The 27,566-nt window shown below is 45.5% G+C and overlaps 2 protein-coding genes and 1 long non-coding RNA gene across 8 annotated transcripts in view; 1 reads left to right on the forward strand and 2 right to left on the reverse strand.

The window, feature by feature from the left end:
• scpep1 (serine carboxypeptidase 1) overlaps positions 1-27,566 on the reverse strand; it is a 397,664-nt gene that overhangs the window by 321,062 nt on the left and 49,036 nt on the right. The gene's annotated exons all lie outside the window — the stretch shown is intronic.
• LOC135243712 (uncharacterized) overlaps positions 1-27,566 on the reverse strand; it is an 83,749-nt gene that overhangs the window by 40,248 nt on the left and 15,935 nt on the right. For 3 of the 6 annotated variants that reach the window (XR_010326761.1, XR_010326763.1, XR_010326758.1), the window contains exon 2: positions 23,423-23,556. This is a non-coding gene — a long non-coding RNA (uncharacterized LOC135243712). Of the gene's footprint in view, positions 1-452; positions 877-11,943; positions 12,228-21,463; positions 21,827-23,422; positions 23,557-27,566 lie in introns of those variants that run through there. The other 3 variants (XR_010326762.1, XR_010326759.1, XR_010326760.1) reach the window with 3 other exon arrangements.
• Positions 9,162-20,479, forward strand: LOC135243709 (E3 SUMO-protein ligase CBX4-like). The gene is made up of 5 exons (XM_064315706.1): positions 9,162-9,502; positions 9,651-9,694; positions 10,515-10,580; positions 16,182-16,248; positions 17,284-20,479. The coding sequence occupies exons 1-5, from the start codon at positions 9,434-9,436 to the stop codon at positions 18,703-18,705; spliced, it is 1,668 nt and encodes a 555-aa protein (XP_064171776.1). The 5' UTR covers positions 9,162-9,433; the 3' UTR covers positions 18,706-20,479.

Below are 27,566 nucleotides of genomic sequence, written 5' to 3' on the forward strand. Positions count from 1 at the left end.
AAAACATTGAATTACCATTAAGTTCAATGGGGATAAGAAGAAAAAAGAAAAAAGAAAAAAAAAAAATCAATAACAACTGTCACACGCATGTCATTGTGAAATGCACACAGTGGAAAGATAACACCTACACACATCCACATCTGTGCCACGAGTCGCCACGGCGCCCGAGCTTCGACACGACCGCTCAGCGGGTGACGCAGATCACATCTCCACAGCCTCAAAGATTCACGGACGTTGCGCTTCGGGGCCCACGTTAATAGCATGGAAAATACAGCAGCGGGCGGATTGCGGATGAGAACAGGAGAATGTTACAATTTTGCATAATTAAGTGGAAATATGGAAATGCAAGTGCAATTTTTTTAAAATGATGACGTTATTTAATGGCTGTATAATAATAATAATGTCATGATCACAGTCGTACGGTATTTACACACACACAGCCATTGTTAATGATGATAATAATAATAATAATAATAATAATAATAATAATAATAATAATTAATAGTAATAATAATGTCATGATCACAGTAATCTGATATTAGTAATAACAGCCATTGATGATGATGATGATAACAATAATAATAATAATAATAATAAGTAGAGTAATAAGTAATAATAAATAAACAGTGAGCATGCTCTGTCCTGGTGAGGTGGAGGAGTGGAGTTTTGACTACAGCAGTCATTTCCTCATGCAGTCGTCTTTGACTTTGAGGACGCCGCGGCGATGCCGTCCTGCGTGTGAAAAATGGCCCCTGCGGCAGCAGTAACGTCCTTCACATGAAAGATCACCGCGCTGCCGTGGTAACGGGCTTTAGCCGGCCGACGGCACTGCGGCGGTAATGCCCGTGTGCCCGTCTGAGTGCCGCGCTGGCCTTGCTGTGGGAAAGCAATGCCCGGTGACAGTACAGCGATGCCCAGTGACAGTACAGAGGGCTCATCGGTACTGACACACACAGACACACAGACACACACACACAAGGTCACACACAAATACCCACAGACACACAGACATACAGACACACACAAGTACACACAGACATACAGACACACACACACAAGGTCACACACAAATACACACAGACACACAGACACACACAAGTACACACAGACATACAGACACACACACACAAGGTCACACACAAATACACACAGACATACAGACACACACACACGGTCACATACAAATACACACAGACATAGAGACACACACACACAAGGTCACACACAAATACACACAGACATAGAGACACACACACACAAGGTCACACACAAATACACACAGACATACAGACACACACACAAGGTCACATACAAATACACACAGACACACACACACAAGGTCACACACAAATACACACAGACATAGAGACACACACACACAAGATCACACACAAATACACACAGATACACACACATACAGACACACAGACACACACAAAGCCATACACAAATCCTCACAAAACACAGATGCACACAACCACAGGCACATACACACACTTACATACACAGACACACAGACACACACAAACTCACACATTTTGACGTGGACTTGCTGATGAAGTGCAACTTCAGCAATTACATACAGATACACTCCAGAAGGGGATAAAACTAGATTAGACAATACACATCTAAAGCAAGTAGAATGTATGAGTGTGTGTGTGTGGGTTGGTATTGCGTGTATTGTGTTTGTATTAAAATGGTAGAACTTTGTATCAGCTATAAAAAAAATATTTAAAGATAAGACTTGATCTTATATTTAATTAACAAATTCTTTTGTCAGGTAAGCCTTTCCAACCACATTCTGAAGCAACTAATAATACTAGTGATCCATTACATATAAAGCAGTCTAAAACATTTTCACCTAGTTGCTGTGCATAATTTATTAATTCAGAAGATCTCACTGGAGTCCAAAACCTCACGATGGAAGCCTGTACAGCAACGGACGCCTGAAATGGAACCACTGCTAGCAACAGGGTTTCTCCCATTTAGTTTTTTTTTTTAATCGTGTTATCTTCCTCCCCCGCTCCACCACTGTCACCCCCCCCCCCCATCCCCCCCACCTTTATTCTCAGCCTTCTATCTCATTATTTTCCCCGGCGGATGTCGGTTGGGTGAGGTTGCTGACGGGATTTTTAAAAGGGCAGATTAATCGGGAGTGTGGGCGCTCCCCGCCCCAGTCGCACAAATTAGCCTGGCGGCCCGAAAACTCGAGCTTGGCGGGTTCCTCCAACCCCCCCCTTTTCACGGAGCGTTGATACAAAAAACGCCTACACCCCCCGCCCCCCCTCCCCAAAGCGCTCATATTATAAATTGAAATTCAATTAAAAGAGGCAAATAAACGCTCCCCTGGGACAGGGCTGCGGCCGGGTGTGTCACTCCTGATCTGCATCACACAGGGGCGACGGGCCCACCCTCAGGAGCAGGGGCTTCTGGGAGACGTAGTATACACGGCGGTGACGGTGAACTCACGCTAGTAGGGTTAGTAGGGCCGGGCACCATGGGCAAAATCAAATATCACGATATTTTTGACCAAATACCTCGATATCGATATTGCGATGGTTATTGTGGGGATGACTATAGGTACTTTCACAAAATTACACAATGAGATTTTCGATAAATAATCATCAGTACTGCCTATGTAATAACTAAGTGGGTAAAGGCTAATAATAGAACAGCTAGAACAGTCAGGTAAGTTCAGAAAATTACATCACTTTACTGTAATGCTGCCTTTAAAACCAGGAAAAGACAACACGTATGCCATATCACGATATCACGATATGAGACTACATTTCGTCTGGGATTTTGTATATCACGATATCGATATAATATCGATATATTGCCCCGCCCTAGTGTGCAGGGCAGGGGGTTTCAGCTGAGGAAGGGCTGCCACCCGTCTCAAATTTAGGCCTCAGAGACAACACTACACACATATTTCCGCCATTTTAGGGTAGATGCATAGCAATGAGTGCGCGCGCGCGCGTGTGTGTGTGTGTGTGTGTAGGTGTGTGTATGAATGCACGTATGTGTATGTGCGTGTGTGTTTGTGAGTGTGTGTGCATGAATGCATGTGTGTGTGTGTGTGTGTGTGAGTGTGTGAAGGTGTGCGTATGAATGAGTGTGCATGTGTGTGTGTGTGTGTGCATGCATGCATGTGCGTAGGTGTGTGTGTGTGTGAGTGTGTGCGCATGCATGCCTGTGTGCGGGTTGGGGGAGCAGCAGGGAACAGGCGTAGCTCTGCAGCGCTGGTTGAGACTGCAGATAGGGAGCTCAATACTGTATCGACAGGCTGGCTAACACAACCTGCAGAACGCACTCGTCCCCAAGGTGGCAGTGGTGTGATGCGCATCCCCCCCGCCCCCCGTCCATCTTGGCGTCCTGGGGTCCGTGCTCCGCTCCAAGCGACCTGGGGGCGAGTTACACCTCAAAGGAGCTCTGGACACTGTGAACACCCCCCCCCCGCTCCATCCCCCCCACCCACCCACCTGACCCCTGCCAATCCAACTCGAAACACTGACACAGGAAGAGCCCTTTCACTCAGACTACAGCCAATAAAATTTGCCCACACGAGCGCAGCCGCCATATTCACCATCAGTCAGCCGTATTTACATCATCCACAAACTGTACCCTTAGCGCTGCCATAACGACCAAACGCGTTGTGCTACAACTGTCATTAACAGGAACCGATGCCAGTGTTTGTGGCCTTTCCAAATCCATCTGGTAAACGGTAAATGGACTGCATTTATATAGCGCTTTTATCCAAAGCGCTTTACAATTGATGCCTCTCATTCACCCATTCACACACCAACGGTGAAAGGCTGCCATGCAAGGTACCAATCGGCTCGCTGGGAGCAATTAGGGGTTAGGTGTCTTGCTCAGGGACACTTTGACACGCCCAGGGCGAGGGATCGAACCGGCAACCCTCTGACTGCCAGACAACCGCCCTTACCTACTGAGCTATGTACGCTTATGTACGCATCTTGGGTCTTAGCACGGGGACTGATGCTGCATTGCTTCAAGCCAATTTATTTTGCCCGCCAAATAAAATAAGACTGTTGTGCGTTCTGAAGTGGCGGATTTCTACTAGATCCTGCACTGTGAATGTGCCTGCCCGGCTAACCTCTTGCTAATCATCCTTTAGCAACAATCGGATTGAGAATTCTGGCTGCCCAGGCACCGAGGGAAGCAGGGAAGCATATGATGCATCCTCAGGACTCGTCCACTTTGATCCCACCGACATTAAGTACCTGACCGTCTCCTGGATACGGCAGTTCAAAATCATTCAGAAGAGCAAAAAGTGCACCGCCATTCACGCCGACATCTGCAAAATACATTCGTGTTTCTGGGCACACGCACATTGTTCAACATTCCTTAAAACGTGATCGAAATGTATAATTCGTTGATTGTGAAGACCTGTAGCAGCACGAGCCTAAAATTACACGAGGCTACATGGAGCTCGTGGCGAGACTGAACGTCCTGTCCTGACTTGATGTCGCAATGACAGCGGCACTAATTGACCTATGAACGGCTCAGGCAATATCGATCGGCCGCTGTTTTAGCCCACTGGACTAAGCACGCGTCAGTGTGCGCAATAATTAAGATATACACCGAATGCTTTAACTCGCGGAAACATCCGTTCGTTTGGTAATCGCGTCACAGCCTTTACCTGGTCGCCACTGACGTAGTAGCCTATGTAATTAAGCTAATGAAACCGTGCTTCCCGGACACCGGTGAGTCAGCGGCAGCAGTTTCCGGCAATTTCACTGGACTTTGCAGCGACACGAGCTTCGCTTGTCGTGACCGACAGCGGTGCCGATGATCAGGAAACAACGCAATTGCTGAGCTCTGACGCACGCACCAAAATGTCGCCGCGCGTTATTATTCCCTGTTCAGACTTTTAAAAATACCCATCGACTTGTATTCTGATGATGGAACCAAAAAAGCAACTTGTATGGGGGTAGCCTAGTCACTCATATGAGTACAATTATTCAATTGCAAACACCACCATTTTTTACCACCATACTATACATTTATTGTTCTTAGCTGACATACTGATAACGTTTTAACGGATTATTTATTCATTGATGTATGATCTGCTTGTGGTAACAGCAGGAGGTGCAAGCATCGACGTTTTTTTTCCCTCCAGAATTAGAGGGCAGGTTTACCCTGAGAATTTAACTCTGGTAGCCTAGATCTTACAGTTCTGATTTAACCTTGATGCAAAATGCCAGCTTTCTGCAGAATGTCAAAAAAATTGTATAAGGACCACTGTTTCGTCGGGGGCACATTGCAAACACCACATAATATCCCCTTCCAAGGTCTGTTTTAAATATATTAATTAAATTGTTAAATGAAACTGTTCTCCGTCGTTCATTCTACCCTGGACTGTCCTTAACATCTTCCACGCTACCCGTGCACCACTCAGCGAACGGTACGCCAGTGTCTCCCCACAGAATCGAATCTACAAACTCCATGGCTGAATGTCCAATTCCTTACGCAAACAAGTACAAAGTGAGCGCTATGTCCCGCGTAAAAACACTCTCCTTTGCATTTTTAAACTAAATTATTCATCTTATATGAATATGGTACTGCGATTCATTTTAAGCCGCAAGCATTCTTAAAATCGACATTGCAACTCGTCATTACAGCTACCTTTGAGCAAAGAGATCGACCATGAACCATACGGGTTAAGCGTCAAATACGAGTGGATTGCACCCTTATTTACCTTGAGCGCTATTTAATCAATGTGACTCAGATTAAATAGCCACGTTGCGCAAATGTTTCGGAAACAGAGACGGGGCTGTGCATTTCTTCTCATTCCACTGATAAAGATGGATGAAGGTGTTTGTAAATAACGGGAAATTCCAGTATGGGGCAATTGTGGTTAATTTGATTAAGTTCTGACACAGATGACAAAGATTAGCCACGCAATAATATCAATAATGCAGTTTGTCCCCGCTTTATCATCTCATTATTTAAACTCACGTGCCGCTGAAATAATCTTGCTATGAATTTTTATTCTCTTTTTAAATTTATTATTATTATTATTATTATTATTATTTCATTTAATTTTTTTAAGTTTCGCGGTGACGCAGTCGTAATAGCCATGCGAAATGCAGTCTTTATGTGGATGTCGAAAGATGGGAGTGACCTGACAAAATGCGAACACAAAATGTGTCACAGAAATGTGAATCGGCCTTAATCCGACAAGGAAAACCAGACGCATCGGGTAAAAGGACGCACACTGACCCTTCGTCAGGCTACCCGTGGCCCAAGGCGTGAAGGCAATTGCAAATAGAAAACGTTAAAAAACGAAAAGCAAGGACTAGATCTGTGGGTGAATAAAACCATCATTCCAATCATTACAAGTAGAATAATTTTATCTGTACACTAATATTTGATGTAGGACAACAGTGTGAGGCGACTCCACGAGGTTAATCACGTTAATTTTGCTATTCGTCTCTGGGGAATTGTTGATAGTCAGGATTACCGTTTCACTCCCACCTTTAATAAAAAAAGCCTACATAATTTAAAACGGAAAGGAACATTATTTATTGGTCTCCTACACCTGTGACTATAAATAAATGCCATATTTTTTATTCTAATGCATTAGAAGGCGGCCATTTATGGCTGTTACTAGATTCATGGTTCGTAGATCTATATTGACGCTTTATCGCGCGAGCTGCAAATGAAAAGTTCGCCCGTTTCGGTGCAGGGCGTGATAAAAGACGCACGTGCTCTGCATTCCACGGAACCTTATCTGAATGCTTTTTCAAGTTCGCGCACTTCAGCTCAAGCGCGAACCAAGGGCATAGTAAAAATGGCTCACAATTGCACTAAATGCAATTTACTCCCGATACCATCGCACAGAATGACAGAACAGTCGCACGCTGAAAACAAGCAGCAAAATGGATAATCCGCCTTTTATCAGCTTTTTATAAACACTTTTTTGTGAGACTTCATGTTGAAGAGAATGATTAAATACACGGCCACCTTCGCAAACAACCTTCCATTAAATGCACTGTTGTGGCACTTGGTCGTATTTTCCCTTGGCACGTCGAGCATGAGAAATAAACATTAAAATCTGCCAATTTCCTGCTGTGTCAGGACATACTGATTATGTAGCCTATTAAATCGATGCAAATCAGCCGCTAATAAAGCCCACTTGATATTTCGCTCCCCCGTTTCAGACCATTACCATATATGGAAAGGCAGCGCTGTGTCGTGCACGCGCGCAATAAGCTGACTGTTGTCGCCGCCTGTATGCAGAGCTGACTTTAACCCTTGTGGTGGTTCATTTTAAAGGCTCCTTGATTGGAATCCTTAATTTCTCGTTATGTGTATCGTATGCATAAACGCGCCCGATCAGGGCAGGCAGACAACATGGAGGAAGGGGTTCAAAACGAAATGCTTCTCTAGCTGTAAATCGATATAGCCGTAACAGATTTAAAAAATATATATAAAAAACAGTAACCCGCTGGGCTCACGTTTGTAAGTTAAGTAGCCTATATACCTTTCGTTTGCTGCCACCATGAAACCAGGGAAACACGCCTCTCTTAAAAACAAACTGGCTGGTATAGGGTCACGGTTCTGACGGCGTTCGCCGCTGAGGAAATGCCATGTTTACAGATCGATGTGTGACTGTGACCTACATATCTTTTTGCAACGAGGGATATCACGCGATGCACATTTATTTTCTCCAGATCACACGGGAGTTGGCAAAAGCGCCATGCACAAAAAAAAATCGCTTCATCATAAGACTCTGTTCAATATTAAGTGGATGAAACGATGGAGAATATGCCGCAGTCCAGTTTCCCCTCCACGCTCGATTACCGTGGTAGTCGAAATAAACCAATAACCCACTTCCCGGTTTCAATCCATTTGGGAGACAGTGATGTTAGTCGTAAAATAAAGCTCACTGTGATCGGTGTAATAAAGAGATGAAAAAAATTGAATAAGACGACTACTCAGCAACGCACCAAATATGGTGAACGGAACCCAGCCGCGGGCATCGGGATAAGGAACAGTGGCGTGGTGATTAAATAAGTTATTAATATGAACTCGATGACCACAATGTCGAGGCGGCTGGGGGGTTTCAGTAGTTACAGTAGCCTGTTATAGCTAAACCGTCTCTGTGTCATTGTGAGAGTTGAACATTATGATAAAATTCGACTGGAATGGAGGCACTTAATTATCCATGTTCCCATTTGTGCCCTTCGTGTTTCTTTCTTTTTTTACTGTATTTTATTATTGCCACTGAACTAAAATGGAAACAAAGGCTAAATTACACTGAATTAAATGTTCACGATGGAGTCTTAAATAAGTTTACATCTGCGTAAAAGCTGCATTTTCTAGGCAACTCGGTTTGCTTTGAATATCGCTAAGGACGCTCCGTATACCTGCCCAAATGTGTTAACAAACCACAAAATATCACATATTTTTCATGTGAAAATGGCGCAGTCGGTGTACAATCGCGCCCGTTAAGTCTTATATAATGCATAATGTCAATCTTTAAAAATAAAACCTGAGTTGCTCGCCTCCATCTGAAATGGAACCCGCTCTTTAGTTCTAACGGGGGAAATCCACATAGCCTACAATGCAATGTACATGCAATGTAACAGAAAACTGGGTCTGTGTTCAGCTATTTTTAACCAAGGCACAATTTCTTTTGAGATTGACTTTTGTCTCATCTAATTTCACTGTGGAAATTAAATTAATAACAATGCAGATATGAAGAACAACTGGAACACATTTCCAAATTCTGACTTTGAATGTAATGCATCAATAAAGCGATTTTAAATGATCTCAGAATTTTATGTTTAAAATTGTGTTTTGTGATATTAAAATCACCAAAAAATAAATGGCTTTAAATAGAAAATTATCCTCTCCCCCTTTCTCTCTCGAGATACCCCTCACAGTAATCCCTTTTTGGTCGCCATCTATATTTTAATGGGGATGCAGTGGTACATTTAAGAACGGAATATTGTCCATGAAAAGACTGTTATATGGCATGCACATTTGGGGAAAAAAATGTTTTACTGCAGTTTACAAAAGTCCCTCTTGGCGTTCAATTTCGCGCTATGTCCAGAAATAAAGCCGTCTAACAACCCTTAACCTCCCCCTCTAGTCTCTGACGTCACGGCCCAGGCTATTGCATGCACCGTCTATTGCAGCGTCTCCGGCGTGCACATCTCGCTGCGTATTGCCAACGAACAGTAAAGCTTGCGAGAGTGAACTGGGAGGACAGAAAGAGGGAAAGGAGGGAGAGAGAGAGAAAGGGGAGGGAGAGAGAGAGAGAGCGGAGGGAGGGAACATATTTTTGCTTCAAACGAGACGAACTGGCAGCTGAATAACGCATCGAGCAATAGCTTCGAATCCGTGGATTTTCAACCCCATTTACAACCGCTCGTTCGGATTCAGCCTTATCCGAGCGAGAATGGAGCTACCTGCCGCAGGAGAACACGTATTTGCGGTGGAGAGCATTGAAAAGAAACGCATTCGAAAGGTAGGCTATAACCCGTCCGCACGGACAAATCCCCGTCAAGATTATCGGTGGTTACGGCTGACTACTAGGGCTAATGTTATGGGGAAACGACTCGTTCCGTAATGCCGAACGTCTCGTTAAACCCCTGCTTTCCATCTTTTCTCCACAGGGTAGGATAGAATACCTGGTGAAGTGGACAGGATGGTCTCCCAAGTAAGTCTGCGTTTAGTTGTTTTGCTCTTTTAACGCATCGTGCAAAAAAATGTGCGTTTAGCGACTACACCCGCACTCGGAGTTCTGCTGCCAGTTTGTGGTTTTGTAAAATCTGAAATGTGCGTGCGCGCGCGAGAGAGAGAGACGGTTCGCGGTGGCGGCGGATGCCATCACTAATTTATGCGAGTAAAAGGATAATACATGGCGATCTAATCCCGTTTTAATTATGTTTTCTGGTCTGCCCGTTCCTATACGTAAAAGGGATGGGGGCGGTTGGGAGGAGGGGTATAAATGCCACCCATACATTATATTAAATTGAAGATGATAGGAATATTAAAAACTCATTTTTTAGTGCTCTGAAAGGTTATTTTAATATGGAATGCGTAGCATATTTCTGTGTAGCCTATTGGCCGTTGAAAGGAGGGTGCATTAGGCTATATAGAGCATCATTGAAAAGCGTAGGCTAAAACATTTTCTGATACTAAGTACTGGAAATAAGGAAAACACTCCAGGAAAAACTGTTAAAACGTGTACAACGGCCTCGCTATCGCATGCAGAGAGTATTTATCCGACAATAATATTGCAGATCCCACAATATATTTGAGGACATTCCCTGAAAAGGTTCCGTCTTTGCATAATTGTTGACAAAACTGGTAGTATCATACCGCCAGAAGCGACCAAAGTTCACGTTATATATTAGTATGTGTACGACAAATCATTCTTATACGCATAGTACAACAACAAATTAAGAAGAAAGATTCTAAATTGAAAAGCGTGTTTTTTTCTCTCTCTCTCTAAATGCCCTCCTCTCCCTCGGTAGATACAACACGTGGGAACCAGAAGAAAACATCCTTGACCCGCGACTGCTGATTGCTTTCCAAAACAGGTGAGAAAGACAGCCTCGACGTGAGGCTTGCCTTATATGGGCATGCCAAGGGAGGCGGGGCTGCCAGGCTCGCGCTGCTGCTCCTCTCAGCGGCCTTGTGTGGACTTCATGCCGGCGAGATGCGCCAGTAGTATAAACAAGTGACTGCACGGTAGCACACGGTAGCACACATCTGCAGGCCTGTGTGCTGCATTAAAAACATGCTGTTCATTTGACAGTGTTTTCAAGATTGCACGGCTCTCCTGTCTAAGGATGTCGGAACAATTTGGGGAAAAATGTTTGAGTCTGCAGGCCAAACAATACCATGCACATATTTAAAAGCGAGTGCTCCACAAATCAAAGAGAGGGAGATACACTAGCTGTTTCACTACATTCACCTTTATCTTTCAGACAACAAAAGCTTACTTCATCACCATGTTATAATACACATAAACTTAACACTGGAGTTTTCTTTTAAGTTCGGGTGTACATTACTCTTGCGTTAGGCATACGATGGTGATTTGTGTCAGTAAAGGGAATATCAGTGTTCCAAAATGGAACAAAAAATCGTAATGAATCAAGTGCCCCATGTCACACAAAATTGTGGTGTTTTGTGGGAAAAATCTGAACAGCTAGGGCTGTGATCCATAGAACTAGTCAAAAATGACATGTCCATATGTACACCGGCATCAAAGAACAGATGTCACATGCAAATAAATTGGTCTAAAGCAAAATTTTCCACTTGAAAGTTGGATTCAGTTTTTGGTTTTTCATCCAAGTACATGCTAATCTTCTTCAGTGAATGCTGACGTTTGACTGGATACTCCAGTTATTTAACTAACTACCCAGCTGGATAAAACAAGTTGGGCAGCCATGAATATTTGTATCTATTTTTGCATTGGAAATCAATTGCAGAAATCAACCACCGGTATTGACACTAATATACAAACTGCAATACTATCAAATGCTTTGCCATTGTGACATGGAGATGACCTACAACACCAGTATTCTTGCCACCAGTAAATTTTACTTTGTATTTGGGTACAGAAATCATCCCAGTCTTACTTAAAAACCTTTAAGGGGGTCCAAGTAAGGCAAATTTGCCGTTGTTTCCGTTGGACAAGGAGTGAGCAGAAGCGAAACATTTCCGGTGACAGCTAACGTGCTCCGCTAACGTTGTGTTCATTTAAATTTTCATTCCTCGCGCTTGATGACGCGGGCGTGTTCCGTCGAACCCGGCTGACTTAGAAAGCGTCCCACTTGCTTCCTATTTTTCGCCATCCAATCGGGGAATGACAAGTCACAGTCATAGCGGAGCCGTCCAATGACTGCGCTGCCCGCCCACCCACTCAATCGGGGGGAGGTGCACACAACCTCTTGAACGGGTTCTTTTCGCTTTGCGGGTCATTCGCTGGGCCCTGGTGGAGATCGCGGGGCAACAAACCCGAGGATTCGCTGGTGCAGGATGAGACCCAGAGGCTCCACTGACTAAGGCCCTCCCTCTCCGGGCAATACTGCTGGCCAATGACCAGTGATGTCCGTTGGGTCCACGGCCAATAAGATCATCCAGGTTTAAACTGTGCTAACAGGGCACATCACTTCACTGAGAGATGGGCCTCAGTTGGATGGACCATCGGAGAGCTGAAGTGTCCCAATGTCCCAATTAACCTGAACAATTTGACAGGGACAAAAGTGTAACTGGATGGCGTTATGTTTAATTTGTTTAGTTTCAAGGCCGGTTACAGATTGTAATGTCCATCTGTGGTCTGTGGGGAGAGAGATCTGCTCAGTAATGTCCTGATAGTCCTACAGAAGAGTCCGTCCAGGACATAATTAACATACCGTTCAACACTACACACAGTTGTGCAAGAGCGATGGAAGCCATTAGTTTCTAGTGGAGGTAACATTCTGGTACAGCGCCCCCTGCCAACCAACATCTGAACTGCACGCCACATAAAAACGGATCCATGGACCTCTGAATCCCATTTTCGCCTCTGTATTTATAAGGACAACGTTGCGGACAACCAATTTGACAATGATGTGGAGATTACAGAGGTGAAACACTCTATGGAGGAAAAAGCTAACGTGTTGTTGCAGTATTTTGATTAATCTTGCTGGCATTTTAGGTAATCCACGTCATAGTTAAGACGGATGTGATTGACAAGTTTGACCAGTCTTCAGAAATCTGTAAATATTTACCGACTTGCCAATTTGTTGACACTCGAGGGTAGATAGCGAAGCAGGTTTCCTAGACGGGAGCTATCAGCGTCACCAAAGTGTGCTCCGATAAATATTCATGGCCATTTTGTTTCCATTACTTCCTGTGAGAACAATCGCTTTTTTTGCTCATTTACTGGCTATTTATATGCTGCAGAAATTTTCTATTTGGGACCCCTGACATTGTCGTAATGTAACTGCCTTTTTTTTTTTTTTTTTTTCCAAAATGACACTCAGCCCCTGCCGATTGGCTCATCAGCACGGTGCAGCTAAGAGCCTGTGCAAGGGAGGGGCGATTTTCATAAGCGATAGGACAATCGCGCGACAGCGTTTTCCAGTTTCACGCGTCGCTCAGGCGTTCGGGTTTTGTTACCGTGACTACCAGCACACAGCCACGGGGTTCGGCTCCTCCCCTTTGCGTTTGCATGTCATCGAGGTGAATCATAAAACGGAAACAAACCAGCTGCCACCCCGTGCCTCTGCGGTCTAAGGCAGTCGTAATGCAGGACCGTCTGAAAGTGCTGCCCTTTCATTATTTGGTTTTGAAAACACTTTCGGGGGCCAGATGGGTGTGTACTGCAGGGCACGCCTTCAGAATTTCAAAGCGTGTTGCGTAAGACGAAACAAATACATAAACCGGTAAGAAATTTGTTTCATGGTGAGCCAATATGACAGCGCATGCCAAAATGATAATTTGCAATTAGTTTGCGTTTAGGAATTTGCACGCTGCTTCTGTATGTTTCATTACATTACATTACAGGCATTTAGCAGATGCTCTTATCCAGAATGACTTACACAACTTTTACATAGCATTTTACATCGTATCCATTTATACAGCTGGATATATACTGAAGCAATGCAGGTTAAGTACCTTGCTCAAGGGTACAACGGCAGTGTCCTTACCCGGGAATCGAACCTGCGACCTTTCGGTTACAAGCCCAGTTCCTTACCCACTGTGCTACACTCCGCCCCGTTTCAGTGTCACGAGCCGCTGTTGCAGACGGAAGTCAGCGGATGACAGTCCTGTTCCTCGGAACTGGCTTTAGCACAGTAGCGGCGTGCAGACACGCTCCAGCACTGCGGCACTACAGCAAACCCCAATCTGCACACACTCCAGCACTGCGGCACTACAGCAAACCCCAATCTGCACACACTCCCACAAAAAATCTGCAGAAAAGGGCCTGAAAAGGTGCAGACGCTGGTCACTGGGGTGGGGCCTTCTGGGTAAATGAATCTATATCCCTAGCCAGCGATACACAATTCAGCTGTATTCAGTTTTTTGCCTCTAGAAGGTACTTATTGGTACCCGAGTAGACCATTATTGTACATTCAGGGTACGTTTGGGAAATTGGCTGTTAGAAGAGCCAAATTGTACCTCCACTGTGATGTTTGTAAATTTCATGCACAATCCGGTTCATGCGATTAGCATAAGGAAACAGTCATGAATAAATACAGATAAGAAAAAAATGACAAATGTCGAAATGTTCGTGGAAACGTTCTTGCGCGCAGTTTACGATCAAATGTGATCGTACGCACGTATCGTGACTAGGGCCCATTGAGATGCCACGTTTTCCGAATCGTTAAAAAACGACCTGGCGGTTTCCCAAATGTTGAAACGCAAAGAGAGGCAAACCGGAACGATGAGGTGGCGTTTGCATCGTGGTAACCATGACGACCGGCCGCAGCCCCTCCCGTTGCAACGTTCCGCGACACCGTCAGCGCTGGCGTTGGTTATTCACTCGCATGCCCTGACGTCTGCGAAGACCGTGCCTGCACAGGTAAAAGGGCATAGACTCCCCGGCTCAACGTTCCCTAATCGGACACTAGAGGAACCAGAGGAATTAGTGGGGGGGGTGCGTGCGACGTCGGGTATGTGCCTGTTTCAGACGCTCCCGGCTGAAAGTCCTCCTGGCGCTTCATTAAAAGGTGGAGACATTCCATCTCCCAGATAATTGAGTCCCCCTCCCTGAGTGGGGGATGGGGGGGAGGGGGGGGGGGGGGGTAAAAGGCCGCGACGCGGGAGGATGTAATTACCCAATCCGTGCTGAAGAGGGGAGCGTCCTGCCCCCCCCTCCCCCCCACCCCCGGTCTGAACTCGCCGGGCCGCGTTATCGCCTTCCCGAAGCGGAACGCTTGACTTCACCACGTGTCGCCAGCGAGTCCCCCTCCGCCGCCGCGCCGCCGCCGCCGCCACCCACCCCGGGCCCGGAGATAGCTTTGCTTTGCTCGCAGTAAACCCCCCCCCCCCAAATGCAATTTCTATTCTGCGGCCATCTATTCCCATGTGGGGGATTATTTTCTCTTTTTTTTTTTTTTTTTTTTTTAAGCTGACGGCTTGGCTCTCCTGGGAGCCTGATTGGCTTTAAATACGGAGCTGTGTATAAAAAAAAAAAAAACTCTAATTAGGATTTGACCAAAAGCAAGAGGATGGGGATGGGGATGGGGGGGGTAGTAGGTTGGGGGAGGGGGAAGGGGGGGGGGGTTTGATGGAATGGAATTGGCCTGCGTTAATTGAATCCCGTGTACTGTAGGTGGGCGTGTGGAGTGAGTTCATTAAAGGGGAGATGGGAGCTGTGGGTATAGACCGCAGACAGCCGTAACGAGCGAGGCGCGTTGTGGAAGTGATACACTGTATCAGCTGTGTCTTTGGAAGTGTCAGTCTGAATGTGAAGGTGATTGCTTATTATTCTGCGATTGCTTATTAAAATAACAAAAAAAAAAAAACAATGGTAATTGTCAGAACAGTGTAAATAGTGCTTTCGGGAAAAAAAAAAAAAAGGTTCATCGAGCATTTCCTGGACACGGTGCAATCGCAATGTGTGAATTAGCTTCATATTTGCACTTCGCGCTTGTGCTGAAAGTCACTGAATCGACTGATTCCCTGTAATTTCTGGTCCTAATTACCACACTTAAAACACAGACGTGTCAGACTGGTTCATTAACACGCGAAGGAACACTCAAACGTTCCGTGTTCAATACCTGCGGAAGGCGATGCTGTTTTTAGAACGTCTGTTGATTTATTTTACTCGCGAGCATTCAGAGCTTAGACTTCCCGGGATAGCAAAGCTCACAGCCCGATTTAAAATCCGCAGGAAGGAATTTCAAATAAAAATGTGTAAATCAGACAATGCTTACGTACAGTATGGATGTTGTAAAACCCATCAGATAAAGTCAAATAGGATTCAAATGTGAAATTAAAATGGACTTTAAATTGTATTCGATATACATTAATTGAGTGTTGACTATTAACCAATGTGTGAGTGCTAACTGTATTAACGAATGCATGAAGAAGTGGACACACAATGTTCTGAAATGACTGAAATTGGACACCATACACCATACATACCCTGCATTACCTTTTGCTTAAATGTATTAACTTTTTTTGTGGTTCTGTTGACTCCTCAGGGAGAGACAGGAGCAGCTGATGGGGTATCGCAAACGGGGGCCCAAGCCCAAACAGCCGTTGGTCCAGGTAAGCTCCGCCCCCAGAAACATTTAAATGCAGAGAACCTCCGAGCAGAAATGAATCTTCTGGCGCGTTTCGACACGAACCGAACCGAACTGAACCGAACCGAACCGAACCGAACCGAACCGGACCAACCTCAGCTGACGCCACTCTACCACGGGCGGGCCAGGAGCAGATGTTTTTGCCGTGTTTAAAAAAAAAAAAAAAAAAAAAATTTATTCCTGGTTTATTTCCTATTAAATCTGCAAGCACAGCACATTCCACTGCTGGGACGGGTTTGCTAAGCAACTCTTTCAATTGTGGGACAACAAATCAGCATAATAAAACTGTCTGCACCAGGCAGTTTCGTTTCTTTGCTGTCGTCATAGTTAATTGTCAGGTGTATCCGTAGGTATTCAAATATTCTCTTGCGTCTCTCGGGTAGCCACAGTTTATTGACACCCGCTGACGCTCACATACAGACCGCAGACCGGTTCGGGGGTGTTGTCAGTACCGTCTGCCAACTCAGCGGCTGACGTAAGTGTCACTCCCCTAGCAGGTGCGCACGGCAAAATGATTAAAAGGGCGGCAAAATTTACCGTCGCTAAGGAAAGCGCGCCTAAAAATAGACCCGAGTAAACCGTCTGGCGTTTTAATCGTGCCTGCGTACCCGCACTGCACTTACGTGAACCCCGCGCGGAACTGTCGCTCATATTCAATCAGCTGGATGCCACTCATGCGAGTTGCTCTGGATGAGCGAGCGTCTACTGAATAATATGATGTAATATACTGTAATGCACTGTAATAGGCTACTGTAATATGCTGTAATATACAGTAATGCACTGTATTACTGTAATATGCTGTAATATACAGTAATGCACTGAAATACTGTAATATGCTGTAATATACTGTTATATACTCTAATATACTGTAATATGCTGTAATGTCATGTAAAACTGTGATATTCTGTAATATACTGTAATATGCTGTAATATATTGTAATATGCTGTAATATATTGTAATATGCTGAAATATACCCTAATATGCTGTAATGTGTTCCAGGTTCCCTCTTTTGCGCGGAGATCCAGTGCCCTCTCTGGCTTTCCGGAGGCTCCCCCAGATGAGGACGGCCCGCCCAGACTGGACCCGGTGGTGGTGCACCGATGCCAGCCGCAGCACTACCAGCTCAACAGCAAGAAGCACCACCAGTACCAGCCCAGGGGCGGAGAGAGCCCGGCCGACCTGCTGGCCGGCGGCAAGAAGAGGTACTTCTACCAGCTCAACAGCAAGAAGCACCACCAGTACCAGCCCGACCCCAAGATGTACGACGTGCAGTATCACCGAGCCAGGGAGGTCAGAGGTCACGAGCCTGCCCGTCACGGCCCGGCTCCGCCCCCCGCGGAGACGGGCAGCCCGGGCAAAGCGAGGGACGTCCCCTCCGCCCTGGGGTCCGAGAAGCAGCTGCCCCGCCCCGAGGGGGCGGAGCCAGCGCTCAGCTCCGGCACAGCGGCCCCGCAGACGGCGGCCCTTCCCAGCAGCCTCAGCGGCAAGATGAAGATCATCAAGAACAAGAACAAGAACGGACGCATCGTCATCGTCATGAGCAAGTACATGGAGGGCGGAGCCCCGGCCGCCAAGGCCAAGAAGGCGGAGCCGGCGGGGGCGGGGCTGCGGAACTCTCCGGAAAGGACTACAGAAGCCCACGCCCAGAAGCCCTGTGCCAGGGAAGGGGACGGCGAGGGGGTGTCGGGAGCCCCCGAATCGGGGCAGCCCCGCGGGCAGCCCCCCATGGAGCTGGGGAGGTCCCCGAAGGAGGAGCCCAGCGTTCCGGAGCAGAACAAGACGGAGGAGGCCATGAGCCTGGCCCAGCCGCCGCAGGACCGCCCCCTCCCGCTCACCACCCGGCCCGACCTGGCCCCCTGGCGCTTCGACGGCCTCGCCCTGTCCCGGCTGGACCAGAGGACGCCGCACCCCGCCTTCGGCCCCGCCCACGGCCACGCCCACTCCCGCAAGCGCGGCTCGCCAGATGAGGGGGAGGAGGAGGAGGAAGGGGGCTGGGCGGGGCGCAAAAGGTTCCCCACCCCCAGGGGTTTCATATCCCCCTGCCCCATGCGCTCACTGCCCCAGGACAAACCCATGGACCTCCAGTTGCTCAGCAACGGCAGCCACCTCGGCAACAGCCTGGGTCTGGACTCCGACCCCGACGAGCCTATTGACCTGAGCTGTACGAAGCCTAAGGCCAATGCGACCGCGACCGCCACCACACCCGCAACCACGACCGTGACTCCGCCCACAACAGCGACCGCGGTCCCAGAGAGCCCGGGCCCACGGGGCGAGGGGTCGGGGTCAGGGTCGGGGGGAGGGGCTCCAGCACAGAGAGAGGAACCACTTTGCACTTTCAGCCCCTTCCTGGGGAACATCATCATCACCGACGTCACCACGAACTGCCTCACCGTCACCTTCAAGGAATACGTCTCCGTTTGACGGAGATTCGCGGACGCCATGGGGGGATTTGTACATGGAACGACTACCTTAAAAGCTGTATATAACATGAAGAAACTGTAGAATTTATCATGAAGAGCAATGTAATTGTTCCTGATGTTTTTTTTTTGTTTTTTTTCTGTACGGCAACTGTACCTAAGCAACAAGCACCACCGTGGATTTTCCATTCAGTGGATTAACTTTGCCCCGCTTAAAATTCCTGCTCTGTGTGACGGAACAGATTGGCTGGGAGGACATACCAGAACCCTAATGCCTAGAGAGAGTGGGGGGAAAACGTGACCTTTGGAGATTTTTTTGTACCCTTCAAACAAACTATATTTCAAGGTACTTCTGATCGCTCAGCATGACGGAACGGAGGAGATGTGGGGGGTTACTACTTCAAGACCCCGATGAGCCGAAAAAGCTCTGCTACCCTACGATGTGGACGTGCCCCATTTCCTGATTTGTGGAGAATTTTCTATGGCGGTCGTTTACACTTTCTTGCTTTATAAACGATGTGAAATCAAAGAAGAGCTGTTGTAGATGTTATTGTGTCACCTCACTGTTCCTGTGGAGGGGGGGGGAGGGGGTGGAAGGAGGGGGAGGGGGGGGGGATCAATAATTAGGGGAGGAGGATAAGCAGCTAGATGCAGGTGTATTAGGTTGAGCCATGCCTAGTGTAATGTACGCGTAGCTCTTAGACCATGTGACACAAACGCATTGCATACCGTCAGCGTCCTAGAATCTCCAAAAAATAATAATAATAAATAATAATAATAATCTCCAAAAAGACAAACCTTTGGGAAAAGAGAGATGGCTGATTACTACATTACATTTGATGAATTTTAATGACATTAGGTTTTGAATAAACCAAGTCACAGAACCATGGCAGTGCCAAGCATAATCAAAACAGTCTATTTATGCATCAGACCCAAAAATAACAGGTAACAGTGGAGGTTTTTGGATGCTGACGATATACTGTAGAGCCAATATGAAGGGAACCACAGTGTAAATTGCACTATTTTTTTATTTTCTGGTGGGTAGGTGGACTGTGGTGAACTATAAAATACGATGTAGATCATTACAATTCTCCATTTATTGACAAAAGTAGATTCATGGTAGATTGTATGTGTTGGCCAGACCCCAAAAGTGCACACTGAACTGGCATTTCCCTCCCTGGATAGCCTCTTTCTCATGAGGGAATTTTGTAATTTTTAAAAATTCTTTATAAAGACCTGGGTTGTTTTTACCATCCTTGGGGTTGAAGACTACCAGTGTCATTCAAAAGATATGTATGGATGAACATCTACCCCAATGCAATCAAGTGAGGACGTCCCATCATAAAAAAGTGTGCGTGTGCTTGTGTGCATGTGTGTGTACACGTGGCCTGGTTTCAGAAAGGCCCCTTCATTGCATGGCAGAGCAATCCTTTGTTAAACCTACTGCAAGGACTATCACTGCAAGGGAGGTTCTGTGCCTGGCCCTCCTGGTTTCACTGAGTTTCATTCTGCTGAAGTTAGTTCACAACTGAGAATTCAGTCCGTTGGTGCCGGGAAGAAATTTCTAGTCATGAAGCAAGCCTGTTTAGAAAATGCACTGCAACAGGGTTGCATCTGTTTGTTACTGCTGTATAATTCAGAAGATTTTCTAAGTCTCTTCCCGTTTCATTTCAAGCTTTCCTTTTTATTTTTTTTGCACTTTGTTCTTCAAAGATTGAGGGAGGATGGCATTCTTTGAAGTATGTTTTCCAACAAAGAATAAATTATGACAATAATAAGCATGTCTGGAAATTAAGTTTTGTTTTTGACAGTGTACTGCAATGCATTGTGGGTCACTGTGAGACATTTAATCCAACCTTTTGACACTTTTGCAGTCCCAGGCAATGACATTTAAGAGACGTGTCCATCTGGTTCAATTAAAAAAAAAAAAAATCATATCCTACTATTAAATGAGAGGAAGACAATGAAATGCATGGACCGAGCACAGACTGCCAACCTAGATTTGGGGTCGGTCTGGCGTCTGAACAGCGATTCCCGAAGCTCTGTTCCGCTATGAAAAACTGACGCACATTGGGTGTTAGCAGTTAGTGTTAGCCTAATTTGCAGCTGCGCCTCTTTGAAACCACCGAATCAACCCTGTTTCAATCCGCCCATTTTCACTAGACTGCCTTTGCGAACCATGTGAGTGGACTGACTGCACTGCACACCGACAGGGGTTTAAGCAGAGTAACAGGGCTGACTGCACTGCACACACAGACAGGGGTTTGAGCAGAGTAACAGGGCTGACTGCACTACACACACAGACAGGGGTTTAAGAAGAGTAACAGGGCTGAATTCACTGCACACAGACAGGGGTTTAAGCAGAGTAACAGGCTGAATTCACTGCACACACAGACAGGGGTTTAAGCAGAGTAACAGGCTGAATTCACTGCACACACAGACAGGGGTTTGAGCAGAGTAACGGCTGAATTCACTGCACACAGACAGGGGTTTGAGCAGAGCAACAGGGCTGAATTAACTTTCTGTCCCACAGAGCTGGGCTGCAGTCTGGCAGAACTGAACTGCACACAACTCTAATTCAAGCACCAAATCCCTGTGTCATGCACATACAGTACATATGTACAGTACGTACATGCATACATACATACATACAGTACATGCATGCATACAGTACATACATGCAGGCATGCATTCATACATACGTACATACATAAATACACATCGACACAATCACACTTTTTTCAAATAATTTGAAATTGCATTGTGTAGCTTCTGTCTTTTTTAGTCTACAATCACTTTTCATATTACAGATGTACTAGTTCAGAGAAATGACAACGGAAATAACAGCCATTAGAACGATTTCACTACTGAAAGGAACTACGCTGTCGTGCGTTTGCACAGACCACTTCATTAGGTGGTTTCCAGGGAAACACACGTTCATATCACACCCCGGTCTTATATTAGAAACACGCGAACCGGTTCACATCAGAACAATCTACCGCCCGTCTCGGAGGGAAGCGCCAGTGCGCAGGACGTGCGATGCGTTCGCCGCTGACCCCGGAGGCGGAGTGATCTCACAATAATGCGCCAGAGCCTCCTGCCGCCATCCCATAATCCCTCAGCTACTGCGTGAAAAACACCAGGCTCCAGATCAGTGATGACTGGGCAGAAACGACAGGTGTTTGGGGGGGGGGCGAGGCTGTGTGTATCAGGAAGTGATGTATCAGGAATTGAGGTACACCCTATGGAAAATTCACCGGGGACCATCCCCACCCCCCCCCACCCCCCCATCACCTGCTGAAAACACCAGCCAAAACCAGCTGGGATTCTAAGCTGGTTAAAGATGGTTTAAGATGAGTCTTTCCGACACTTCCAGCTGATCATAGCTGGTCTGTGACTGATCACAGCTGCTCTATAACTGGAGAAAGCTGTTCAAAGCTGGTTAGGCCGGTAGAGTAAGCTGGGGGTCAAAAGGTGGACTAGCTGACTATATGGGCTGGTCAGCTGGTGAACAGCTGGTTAACCCGGCTAAAAGTGTCGGACACACAGCTTAAATCAGCTTGACCAAATCAGGCTGGTTTAAGCTGGAATTTTTAGCACTTTGAAGACCCTGCCCCTCAACACATGATTTCCCGGCTGAACATGAGAAAGGGGTTAAAAAAAGAAGTGAATTTACAGAGCTTTGCTCTGAAATTATGTATCATGAAAAACAGATGGTGACGCTGTGCAAATTTAAATTCCATTGGAGGTGACAAGTGCTCATTTGCTAAATACCTCAAAGGACTTGTGTGAGTATTGAATAGTTATGGGGATTTCTGGTGTTTTTGTGGGAAACTAATGGCGGTCTCCAGACTCAGCTGGATGTGTCATCAGTTTCATGCTACACGAGTAATCTCAGAGGGGAGCTCAAGGAGGGTTCACCGATTGTTGAATATATTTTAATGTTTTGAATAGTTTTTAATGTTCAGAGATGTCTCGTGAGGAATGAATGTGAAATATTTTTGATGATATTGTGAATTGTGAAGGAATGGGTGAGTGAGTGAGTGAGTGATAATCTCTGATAATGAAGAGTTCCAGAGCCCTCTGATAATTAAATGCCAACATCAGCAACATAACAGGACTCAAATAGGGCAAACTGAGCCATGCACCTGTATGACAGCCACCACAACAACGTTCATCAGTTACAGTGAAAACACAGATCATTTCGTTAGCCAATGGTTCCCGTCTGGTGCGAAGAAGGCACAGCTGACAGATTTCTACTAAATTATGAAACAATCCCACGGTACGACATTTGAAGTTTCAATCAATTCCTAACAATTGATAAATGATAAATATAGATACATCAGCATGGCACATGGGGAATAGTATGCTTCCAGGGTACCCAGAGAGGTACAGCAACTCTTGAGACCCATCTCATTGACGTCGTAGCCCACATGTTAAAAAAGGGGAAAGGCCAGCCCATATAAGGACTTCAATACAGCTCTTAGGTTATGGAATGTTGCGAAAATGTCGCAAAAGATGTGATTTTTTTGGGGTTGTAAAAACAAATACATATTGCCAATGTTTTTATTCACCAAAACCCTTACGGCAGAGTAGTAGGAAGTTTCAGTAATGTCTTGTGCGAACTGGGAACCTAGTGTGCATGTGCTGTACGTCATGTCAGGAAAACCAAAGGAATAACAGGGAAAAACAGGGAATAACAGGGAAAAGTGAGCACTCACCCTGGAACTGCCGCTGTTGCACGGCAACCGTGACCTTCAGGTCAGTGCCCAAGGTCAGATGCACCGCCGGTTCTCTTTAGAGGACGGTTCACTTGCAGGCGCTCTTCGCTCGTTCCTCTGTCGCTCTGCATCCCCTAAAGGAGCACGCAGAAAGGGTGCTGAAGACCAGGAAAAACCCAAACCCCAAAAGGAAACAGAGGCGTGGGCCCCTAAACCAACACCCCTTCCAGATGACTAACAGGGAAAAGCCATCTTCAGTAATACTGGCGCATTGGATCTGGAGTTCCAGTGGATTTGCATAACGGTGTTTGCCACAACAGGGGTTTACAGAAAGGCAGAGGATGTGCGCAGAACGATGAAGGTCAAATCTGTTTCAGAGAGCTGTCTAGCGGTCCCTCAAACCAACCCGAAACAAGCATGCTTATGTGACTCAAATATCAGAACTGCGCAAAGTAATAACAACAATAACAATAATAACAACAAATAATAATTGACTTTATTTGTATAGCACCTTTCACACAATGAATTTGCAGCCCAAAGTGCTTCATAGCATAGTTCAGACACAGCATTTTTAAGAAGTAAGTAAACAATTAGCTCAGTCTGAACTCCATCACCATAACCGCATTAATTAATTTTTTCTTATGAAAGAACCAAATGTACCGTTTAGGGTGAAGGGGAATGCCTATGACCACATAATTACACTGCATCACACGCTGCAACACAAAACAAAGGACGTGTGTTGATGGGGGGGGGCCCTAGTCCTAGAGAGTCACAGGGCCAGCTGGCTTCTGTCTTCTCCCAAACATCAGCAGCCAAGGCCCACAAATCCAGGTGAGCTCAGTTCATTGTGTAATCAGCTGCTTTAACTGATCAAATAAGTGTTCTGTAATGGACAATCAAACGCTGAGGAACAACAAAAACCAGCACATCACATGGACCAGGGCTGGAGATCCTTGACCAAACACAACCAGCAGAGGGCAGCAACTTCAGAACATAAGGACCACACTGCTGGTATTTCTTGCAGTACAGAACTTGGGGCTTCAGCACTTCAGAAAGTAGAAAATTCAGTTGAATTCCATTTAATTTGTGTACCACTTTTTTACAGAGACACTGTCACAAAAACTTTTTTTTTACAGAAAAAGAGGAAATAGGAAATTTGGCAAAGACCAAGCCTGAGGTGAACAAAACTCCCCAAAAAGCCCTCAAACGTGGGCAAGAACAAACTCAATGGGGAGAAATGAAACTCCAGGTCTAACAACTGTTTTGTGGCCTTAGACCTGGGCTTCCCCAATCCAGTCCTCAAACCACCCAGGGCACGCTGGGATTAAGTAGAGCCAGGCCCTCTGTCAGTTAATGTGGTTGACGTGTATTTTAGTACTTCCATAATTTGCAAACTAAAAACTTATTTTAAGCCACTGCAGGTTCAGCTCATGTAGCCACAAATCATTTCCCCTCAGTTACCATGTGGTTGCACTTTTAGCCTGTCCAATTCATCTTATTTCATTTTAACCAGTTCATTTACTTTTAATCCAACGGCCTTCTGAAGAAATTATTTGTCATACAGCACATAACTGAGCGAGCACGGAATCTATCTGGGACGGGACTGGATTTTGTGAAAATGGCCAGGGCAGCCCAGGGGTACATAACTCCAATCCGTAGAAACTTTGAGTGCACGCAGGTCTCTGTTCCAAACACTTATCCTGGCTTTATTTTATGAACAGCTGTACACACATTGATTCTGGCATGCTCTTATAACGGACCGCAGCAAAAACATTTTCACCATGGGTATGTGGGAGAGTCTGCATCTTGTGTCATTTTCAAATGTGAGATGAGCTAAAAAAAAAAAAATTTTTTAAATAAAAATAAAAAAACAATGGTTGGGCTACTTAATGATTTTAGGGCAGAAGTTGGAACGAAATCCCGAAATGGATCAGCAGCGCCTCTGTACCCCTGAAGCAGTCACATAAAATCCGGGGTGCGCAACGGGGGCTGACGCATTTCAGGGTTTTGCGCAAACGTCTGCTCTCCGTCATTCAGCGAACTCAATCACATCCTGATCCGACATCTGCATGAGCACCAGCTGCAGCCACAGACTGCAAGTGTATCCTAAAGTCTTCCACACTGCTCAGATACAGGAATGACTGACTCAGCCTAGTTTATGGAGCTGTCAAGTACAGGAGTGAGACCCAGCGTAGTTTATGGAGCTGTCAAGTACAGGAGTGACCCAGCGTAGTTTATGGAGCTGTCAGAAAACTAAAATTAAGGTAAATCTGGAGGCTGGAACTTCCCCCATCTGTCCAGAACTCAGACTCATTCCCCCTTTTCACTTCCTGTCTCAAACCCCATCTATTCAAATATAATTAAAATCCCCCCCCATATCTCCCTGGACACCCCCCTCCTCACACACGCCTATCTTTCTCACCCTGCCATCTTGCATCTCTCACTCGCTGTCCTCCTTCCCCATACTCTGCTGCTGTATCGTCTTACTGCTGTAGTTGTACTTTCTGTTTTGTGTCATCTTGTTTTAATTATGTGTATTGTAAAGTGTCTTTGGGTTGAGAAAAATCTAGCCTATTTATTTCTTTTTGCTAGATAATGCTTTAAAAAAACGTGTTAATTAGCTTAGATTATTAAAACAACGATTTGTGGGGAAATGGTATTGAATTTCCTTTTTGAAAATGTTTTATTGCACTTGTTGCTCCAAAACCTGTTTGTTAAAATTTGCGTTAATTGCTTACGCAACTGCAGTGCGTAGCTGGAGGGAGGGGTGCATTTACCACATTATCAAAACAACTATATAGCTACAATGCATCAAAACAACTGAAAAAAAAAAACTTAGTAACAACTTTCCTATTTTAAAATAATTGTTTCAATGTAAGAACGTTAAAATGCACTTGGAAACTGTTGAAAGGACATTCACAAACGGGTTGAAAAATGTGTAGAATGAAATATCACATATAACCAAACACAAAAACTTAGAGACAACTAAAATTTGTGATTTGGCATGACAGCAAAGATTATTTGGTCGATCATACTGGTCGAGCTGTGAACGCAGCAAGCGACGTAAGGCTATAACCGTTGAACGGTTTGAGGCTGGCATAGAAATGTAGCTGGCCATAAGTAGGCTACAACTAAACACACCTGAGTTGCTTTCAGTTCATTCAGAGTTCTGTCATCGCTAATAAGTAAACGCCTATCTCGATTTCAAACCTGTACGCCGAAAGGTGCGCTGGTAGTTAAATCGCTATGCCACATTATCTAGCCTACATATGTATTATATTATTAGATATTTGACAGTTCGTCCAACATATTTTCTGCCCATAAAAGTATATTTTAGTAGCCTAGGTCTGTAGGTTACTGCGCATTTCCAAAAAATACGTTTTAAAATAAGTATTATTTTATCACATCCTTAGGTTATTTTAAGGATTTCAATGCGCACTCTCGTTCTACAGGTGAAGAGTGCGGGTAGCTCTTGGGTAATGGGATGTTGGAATGCCACTGTGAATAGGGCGCATTCATTCAATGCGTATGCCGAATTGGTGATATATAACCAAGAATCGGCATGCGACCTGTGCATGTAGCGCTACATGATACTACATCTTTTCTCATTCCATTTAAACGAGCACTCTCATGATGTTGGCGACACCGATTCGACTCCATGAGACAGGCTTCCACTGCCGATGCAAATAGCCGGATACTGTCACAAATCAGCCACCCCGCCGCAATGAAGTGCAATGAATGAATTGAATCCAATGCAATTTAGGCTACGCAATTGCTTTATTGGCCAAAATAATTATTAACTAAAATGGCGGACTTTACCCCACAAGAAAAAAAAGAAATCGGGCTCATGTCTACAATGATTAGATGAAGCTTTCTTTTGGTGCAATGCTGAAAGCTGCGGCGTTTTATGACGCCCGACCACAGCGACTTCACGAAGGCGTAGCCGACATTTCCTTTATCCTCAGGCCTCTGGGTCTATGTAGCCTACTTTCGATACGTTCGCTGCAAAGACAGAGAATATGGCGAATATGGCTTCTCTTGTAGTCGAAGAGCAGACTGTCAGGCGCACTCCCGCCATTGTTCTACTATAACACATCAATCGACGAACAGCGCTGTGTAGCCAAACACATTGACAAACCTGTCA

Source organism: Anguilla rostrata, chromosome 17, assembly GCF_018555375.3.
Source record: "Anguilla rostrata isolate EN2019 chromosome 17, ASM1855537v3, whole genome shotgun sequence".
NCBI classification, from domain to species: Eukaryota; Metazoa; Chordata; class Actinopteri; order Anguilliformes; family Anguillidae; genus Anguilla; species Anguilla rostrata.